Consider the following 8924-nt stretch of genomic DNA (forward strand, 5'->3'; position numbering starts at 1 on the left):
TCCTTATTCCTAGCACCATTAGAATTAATTTTGATCTAATTCACCGGTGGATGACTCCACACTACAATCTTTGAAATTAAAAGCCCCTGTACGCACCTTTTATCATCTTCCGCGACAATGGTCTTGCAAATAACCTATTTCAAATGCCTACACCGCTTCATCAAATACCTATTAAATTTTTATATATATTATTAGTTTTAATATTTTTAAAATATTTTATGCATTTTTTTTCACGGGAGTTACTATTTTTCTTATTTCTAGAATTGTTAGAGTCCCAAAGGATATTTACACTAATTTGTTAAACAATTTTTCAAATATTAAGCGTTAAAAATTCAACTCAAAACATTAAATTATTTATTAAATTTTTTTCAAAAATTAAATAACTCAATTTAATTAACTTAAATAAAAAATAAAACTTTTTAGAGTTGACTCTAATTTTATCAACACCTTATTAAATGCTATTATTACATGTTTAAAGTTTATATGCTTTATATATATATGTATATGTTCTTCATATGTAAATTTATGTATCACATAAGTTTTTATGCAATAAAAAGTAAAAAAAAAAATCAATCAAACTTCTGGTGACAGCGGTGTGTTAGTTAATAATTGGTGTAGGAAATTAATGTTAAATTTGAATTTTATTGTTACTATGATATATGATTGATCGAATTAAAAATATATTTAATAAATAATAATAAACTTAAACTACTGAGAGATAGTGAATTATTTTCGATGAAAGTATTTATTTTTTAAATTTATAATTTATCATTTTATAACTTTTGATATTTATAATTTATTTATTTTATATATTTTTACATCAAATATTTTTTTAATTTTTCTTAATTTCTTTTTTTAGAAAAAATTAAATAAACTTCTAACTTTCAATTTAAATAGATTATGTTCTTTATCAAAGATGGATCGAGTGGGGGTGGCTGGGATTTTTATATTTTAAATTTTTATATATTTTTCTATTGAATTTTTTTTGTCCCTTGAAATTTTATAAATTCGTCAATTCCTAAAATTTTAAAAGTTATTCCCTTAGAATAAAATTATGTGTCCGTCTCTACTCTCAATTTTGATTAAAAAATCAATTATATCATCAAACTTACTAAAAATTTAATTCAATCCTTTCGTTATGTCATGATTTTGATGTGGATTATTGCATAAGCATTGTGAACCTTCATATTAGCACAATGAATTGCTACATCAACATTGTTAACTGTCATGTTAGTACTATAACATTCAACATCAAATGTCAAAAAAATAGGCAAAATGGTCACTTTTACATTTGTAGTAGACTAAATTTATCATTTTCACCCCTAACGTATTTTCACATCAATTTAGCCATCAAAGTTGTTTAATTGCATCTTTCTATACCATAACCCTAACTTAAAACCCTAAAATTTAAAACTTAAACCATATCCCCTAGCCTCTAAACCACAAATCCTAACCTAAAACTTTAAACAATAGTAAATATTTTAAACATTGATGCAATTGAGTAAAATCAACGGTTTATATATACTAATTTAATCAATATTTTAAACAATAGTAAATTTAATCAATTAATAATTCATACACATTTTATATATACTGCTCGAACCTAAAATCTTTTTTTTTTAAATTTTACCATTGAAACCATTGGATATTTTTAGAAATATTATACACATACTATCAACGGTTTTAAAATATTGTAAAATCATCTATACTAATTTAATTTAATTAGCATCCAAGGAAAAAAAATCCTAAAATCTTTAAACAATAGTAAATATTTTAAACAATAGTAAATATTGTAAAATCATCTATACATATCCCCTAGCCTCTAAACCACAAATCCTAACCTAAAACTTTAAACAATAGTAAATATTTTAAACAATAGTAAATATTTTAAACAATAGTAAATTTAATCAATTAATAATTCATACACATTTTATATATACTGCTCGAACCTAAAATCTTTTTTTTTTTAAATTTTACCATTGAAACCATTGGATATTTTTAGAAATATTATACACATACTATCAACGGTTTTAAAATATTGTAAAATCATCTATACTAATTTAATTTAATTAGCATCCAAGGAAAAAAATCCGAAAATTAGGTCAGCTTTTTTGGGGGAGGAGAGAAATAAAAAAGAGTTAAGGGCTTAATTGCCATTTAACCATGGCCGTAGTTTAAAATATCAAAATGAGGTGCCCAAATCACAGAGCTTCTTAGGAAATGAGAACAAATTGAAAATTCGGATTCCGAGGATTTGTAATTTTTTTAGTTTTATTAAAATATTGTTTTTTGAAAGGGAAAAAAATATTTGTTTTCGTAACGATTTATTGCTTTTAAGGTCAGTTTGACTGCGTTATTAAAATATTTGGATGTACCATTATCACGAAAAAAGATGTACATTAGCTGACGCCATTATCTAATATTAATGTAATAATATATAAAAATATTTACAATATTACTTTATAATTACTTTAATTTAATTAAAAAAAAGAGAACCTTTAAAGAATTCACAGAACAAAGAGATTATATTTAATACGTTTGAAGCTATAAATTTAAGGTTTAATATAAAAATAAATATTTAAATTATATTTAAAATTGTTTTTTAGTACCTAGAAAATATTTTGTTAAAAGTAGATGCATAATGTGTTGTTTGTTACATTTTTTAAGATTTACCGTTAAAAAACCCATTAAATAATATGTGTTATATTTATATTTTTTATTTTTTATAAATAAAACACTATTTAAAATATTTAAAAAAAAATCTGAAGATGATACATATCACTTAACAATATATTTCTAAAAATATAACGAAAACAAATTAGAAATATATTTTTAACGAAAAATTTTAAACACAAAAATAATTTTAAGCATAATTAAAACACTTATTTTCCTATTAAGCTTTAATTTAAATATATGTACATTTTCATCTATTATTTCTTATTAAGTGATTTGAGAGACAAGGATAGCATTAAAAAAGTAATTTTATAAATTGCAAGGCAAGGGCAATTTGGGAATGAAGAATAAGAAAGGGCATTCTAGTGATTGACCCTGTTTTTAACCTATAGAGTGCACATACAATACAAGAGAAAAGACCTTGTTTTCCCACTGTCTCTTTTTCCCTCCCCCATTAATGGAGGGAAGTTTATAAAAATCTATAATTTTCCCCTCTAGTTTGAAGCAAATTTTTTTAAAAGAAAAATCTCGATTTTTTCTCAAATTTTGGGTTGCCATTTTCGAGAATGGAAGAAAAGGAAAGTACGATATCTGGATCACTGGGCAACTCGGACACTGACTCACCACCTGCACCAGTGAGCAGCCTGCAAGTGTTGCCCCAGGTGATGGACTTCAACAGGATCTTGGAAAGAAACATTGTTAGTTCAACAACAGTGACGGCAATAACTACGACGACAGCGAGTCCAGGATCAGGTGGAGGAGGAACAGTGAGTGATTCTTTGGGGAAGAAAAAGAGAGGGAGACCCAGAAAATATGACGCGGATGGGAACCTTAGGTTACCATATCAGATAGCGACGGCTCCACCTCCTGGTTTCACTTTATCACATTCTTCTCCTACTGAGTTCAACTCATCCAAAAGAGGTAAAATGAAGTCTTCTACAGGGAACTGGCAGCTTCTTGCTTCTTTAGGTAAAGTTCGAGAAACTTGACCTTTTTTCTCTCTCTTCATATAAACATCTGTTTGGTTCTCGAGAAAACCATTGCAGTAAATAGATTCCAGCTTCTTATTGCTTATTCTCTAGGTAAAGCTCGTTAAAGTTAAAGGGTTGTTTTATTTTGTCTAGTTCCCGAGAAAACTCTTGTTTGGTTCCCGAGAAAGTGCATAGATTTAAAGAAAGAAAGAAGAAAAATACGGGCTTGTGATTGCCTGCACTGCATTCCTTTTGTTATTGTCAATCTATTTTTTTTGATTTACGGGGTAAATAGTTGTTAGCCTACATACCAAGAATAAAAGGAAAAGAAAAAGAAGATATTTTATGGGATAAATCTCTAATGGGACATAGAAATATAGCCTTAAGAGACTTTATTTTTTCTTTCTTTAAGTATTTTTTTTAGTTTCTCTATTTCTCACCCAACTCATTTTGGGTAGTTGATTCATGCTTTCTATGGTAACCAAAAGATTTATTTATTTTATAATATTTGATTCATTAGTCTACTAATTTGAATATAATAATGTAAAGATTTATTACAGCAGTTACCTTCTTAATCTAATTTATTATTTAATTAAGATTTATATTATAAATAATCACTTAAATCGTATTATTTTTATTTAAATATCTAAAATATTTTTTTATTAAAAATAAATATACGAAGTATTCAATATTTTTTTATCTAAGTTCTAAAAAGAAAGCCATTAAATAAAGAATGTATTATGTATTTATGTTAAAGAAATTGAATACCTTATATATTTATTTTGACCATTATATATTATAAATGAGTTATATATCTTTCATTAATATATCTATATAAAAATAAATAAATAACCCTTTTATTCATGTGATGTTATTTAGTTAGGGGTATGGATATGTAATAATCATCATTTCATAAAATATGAACCGTTCATTAAATATTAAATGTAGCTTTTCACATTAATTACACCTTTGACAAAAACGACAATAGTTTGAAGGAAGTAGGTATTTTGGTTCTGAGATTTCTATGTTTGTCCATTAGTGCATTTGCTAGAAATTGAAGCAGTATCTATAAAAAGGATATCCATTTAAGTGTAAGATTAATTATTAATACATTGATAAGGTGGTGACTTTATTCACCATTTCAATGCATTACCTAAAATTATTAATATTATTTCTATTAAGGTTACAAAATTAGCTCTGGAAAAAGGCATCCTAAGTTGGCCAAAGAAATTGGTGAAATCTCCTCTTCTCTTTTATTTATATCGAGTCATTTCTTTTAATTATTTTGCATTGATACTTAATTTCAAAAAACTATATATATATATATATATATATTTATAAATCATACATGGATTGTTTCTAAATTTTATTTTGGTTTAGATTCATTTTTAAAATTTATTTTGGTCTAATTCCAAATATGTTTTAATTCGTACTTAATTGATTATGATTTATTTGGATATGTATCGTTTGTAAATGTATGTTTTAACTCATATTATCTATATATTAAATTTGGACAGGTGAATTATTTGCTAACACGGCTGGAGGGGACTTCACTGCACATGTGGTCAAAGTTAATACTGGAGAGGTAATTACCCCAAATGTCCGCTAATTGAGAGAGTAATCTGTGAAGATTTCGGCTAAAATAGTTTGACAAAATTTGACAAGAGTTAAAAATGAAGCACCCTTTTACTCAAGTATTGAAATTTTTAAATTTGATTGAGAATGCAGGATGTTGCAGGGAAAATTCTTTCGGTATCAGAGAAGGGTCCTCGTGGGATTTGTATTCTATCAGCAAATGGAGCTGTTTCTAATGTTTCCATCCGACAACCTGGTTCATCTGGTGGGATTTTAACCTTCGAGGTATGTGTTTTTTCCCTCTTCTTTACTGTTAAGAGGAAATTTTGATTCTTTCTCTTTTTCAGATTGCTGTCTGTCTCTTTAGTTTAAGATTATGTCCTACGTGTCTCTGTGTTCTTATCTACGGTAGTCATGGCTGCAATGCATGTTGCAAACGTTTCAACAGCTTATTCTGAAATGTCTTTTCACTCGGAACCAGGGGAGTTGAAATTTGGAATATTATTTTACATTGCAGGGCCGGTTTGAGATATTGTCTTTAACCGGATCATTTACCTTCAGTGACAACGGTGGTGCAAAGAATAGAACCGGTGGTTTAAGTGTTTCATTGGCTGGACCGGATGGTCGTGTAATAGGTGGTGGACTTGCTGGTACATTGTTGGCTGCTAGCCCTATACAAGTATGTCCTTTCCTACTTGTTCTCGTATTTGCCAAAACATTGTCTATTTCCTTCAACTAATTAGATATAATTACACGGATATTATCATTAAATATTTAAATTACACTTCAATCTCGATGTTTTAGCACAATATTTCAGTTTTAGCCTTGTTTAAATAATATATATACATACAATTCCATTTTTATTTTGATAGATCGTGGTGGGGAGCTTCATGCCAAATGCCTACAAAGTGCAGAAAAGGAAGCCATACCGTGAGCAGCACAGGGTGGCAGCTTCCATGGTCCCCGCCGTGGCGACGGTGGAAGAAGCAAGGTCAATCTTCTCACAAGCAAAACCCGATGGGGAAAACAACATGAAACCAACATCGCCATTTCAAGTGGTAACCCTTGGGGAGGCGAGCAATAACATAGCCAATATTGCTGCAGCCTCCATCGTTTCCGGTTGGAATAACAGCTCAGAACCGGCCTCGATCCACCGGCCATCACCTGATATTAACGTGTCAGTGCCTAGTGAGTAGGGGTAATTAACTCCCTTGAGAACATTCTTCATTTGAGGATTAGCTTCTTTAGAATCTCGGACATGATAAATGAGACTCGATTCGAACTAATTTTTATTTACGTTTTCGTTTGTATCGTAGCGTTTAGATGCAAAGTTTTCTATAGTCTGTATCTGATGTTTTGATAGATGGATCTTAGCTTATAACAGATTTATGATCAATTATTTTGTGTTTGGTAAAAAACGTTTTCTAATTGTTGTTTGCTTCTTACTCTTTTTATTTGGAAAATGAAACACTCGTGGATTTGGGTTTGATTTGTGTTCAAATCTTTTTAAATAAATTTAATTTAGTTAGTTGAATCAAATTTGGAGTGAAATTATTAGTTTGACCATCTTTTCTAGATTACTGTTCAATTAATAATAATTACCATTTTTATTTAAATTTAATTAGAAATATGTAAATAATAAACCAATTTTAATTGGATCTTAGCATTTGTTTTTCTATTATCCGAATTCGGCTCGTGCTTGCTCTAATCATGAATACAACAGCCGAAAGGGATAAAAGACTCCTCACTGCTCACAACCTAATTGGCTTTATTTCTTTTCTTCCAAATACCATCATTTGATCATATGACTAACATAAAATGAGAGACCAGGAAGTGGATTATTGCGCTTTAAAAGAAATTTCCAGTTTTAAATCATCATTAAAACCATAGGTTTGATTAAAATAAGTATTTGAAAAATATTTTTAAACTTAAACTCAAAATTAGCAAAATGTTTTGAAATTAAGATTATATTTTTAATCTCATTATTATCATATGATATATTTATTTTATAATCTATCAATGTATACTTTCTTATTGTGAAAAAAAATTATATGATTAATAAATTATTTTTGTGTTTAAAAATTTATATCTCATCATATTAATTTTTTAGATAAAAAAACATTTTAAATATTATACATTTTTATAAAATACATGCAATCAGTATAAATTTATTTATTTCAATAAAAATATTTTTATTATATTTTAAGTTGATATATTTCATGATAAAAATATTAAATATTATTTAAATATATTTTTAAATTTTATTTGATGTATTTTCATCATGCTTTAAATTAATATATTTCATGATAAAAAATATTAAATATTATTTAAATGTATATTTTAATTTTATTTGATGTATTTTCATCTTGCTTTAAATTGATATATTTCATAGTTGTCGAATTATGAAATTTAAATATTATTAAAACATTTATTTTTATTTTAAATAAATATATATTCATCTTATAAATAATATTATTTAAACTTAAATTATTAAAAAATATATCATTTTTCATCAACAAAACCACTGCAGTAAGTTCTATGAGAATATAAATTTATTAGCACTTATTTGAATCTAAAACATGAGTAAACAAAAATTTATTAAATTGTTCCATTCTACAAAAATCGTCTATGTTGTACCAAGATTAAGATTTACAAAATCTAAAAAAACACAACTTAAAAAAAACTTAGTTTTCTTTTATTGATATGCCGCTCATCTCTTTCTTTTTTTTGTCTTTGTTAATTGACGATAGTACCAAATTTAGTGGCGATTGTTGACATCCAATATTCTTTTTTTTCTTTGTCTTTTCTTATATTGCATCTCTATTTTCTTTTGTTTTTATTTTCAATAAATCTACATGTATGACATGTTTTCATTTGTTTTTATGTATGTTTTCATATGTCTTTAAAACACGCTTTCTTCTATCTTTTTGCATATTTCTTTTCGATCGTTTGACTATTTTTTTATTTATTTTTTAAGGGTTGATTTGACATCGTCACATGTAGACACTTATTTTCGTCCGGGGGTCAACACGATTTCCTTATTATAATATTTTATAGTAAATATACATATAATAAATATATGTATAGGTATATTAAAGTATAATATAATTTTTGAAAATATTATATATATTATATAGTATGATTTTTGAAAACAAATATTATGCATATATTATATAGTATAGATTTTGAAAACAAACAATTATTATATATATTAAAATAATATGATAAATATTATATGGTTTCGAAAAAATGTAATTATTTTATTTCTATTTTTTTATTCGTTTTATTAATAATAATATTTATTGTTTTATGTCCAAAGGTCACAATCCAAGTCCTGGTTTGGTCCAATCAAAGTTTAAGAAGGAGTCCATTTCAAATCGGGTCAAATGTTAAGTGGGAAAAATAGTCCAGGCCCAATAAAGGAAACTCAAATGCCTGATCCAGTAGTCAGATCTAATAAGGAATAAATGACTCAGATCGAGCCTTCGAATTTAGGATTAATCCCTAAAGTGAGATTAAGTGCCGCTAACAATGCTGACCATCATATCAACACAACATCAACGAACTAGATTAAGTCTGGATTAGGGTTTCTTTAACCATGAAGTGAAGTTTGCGTCTCTCAATAGGGGACCATTGCTTCTAAACCAATCAAATGGTCTAGAATCATCCAAAGATAGGAAAATAACCCTAAAGCCAAGAGATTTT

The 8924-nt window shown here is 27.1% G+C and overlaps 1 protein-coding gene across 1 annotated transcript; it reads left to right on the forward strand.

Annotated features, from left to right (window-relative positions):
• Positions 1-3098: 3098 nt before the first annotated feature.
• On the forward strand, positions 3099-6532 carry LOC120128754 (AT-hook motif nuclear-localized protein 1-like). The gene is made up of 5 exons (XM_039146386.1): positions 3099-3642; positions 5162-5229; positions 5373-5504; positions 5737-5898; positions 6092-6532. Exons 1-5 carry the CDS (start codon positions 3240-3242, stop codon positions 6413-6415), a joined length of 1089 nt encoding a protein of 362 aa, XP_039002317.1. The 5' UTR covers positions 3099-3239; the 3' UTR covers positions 6416-6532.
• Positions 6533-8924: the final 2392 nt, after the last annotated feature.

Source organism: Hibiscus syriacus, unplaced genomic scaffold (assembly GCF_006381635.1).
Source record: "Hibiscus syriacus cultivar Baekdansim isolate YM2019G1 unplaced genomic scaffold, ASM638163v2 tig00110482_pilon, whole genome shotgun sequence".
NCBI classification, from domain to species: domain Eukaryota; kingdom Viridiplantae; phylum Streptophyta; class Magnoliopsida; order Malvales; family Malvaceae; genus Hibiscus; species Hibiscus syriacus.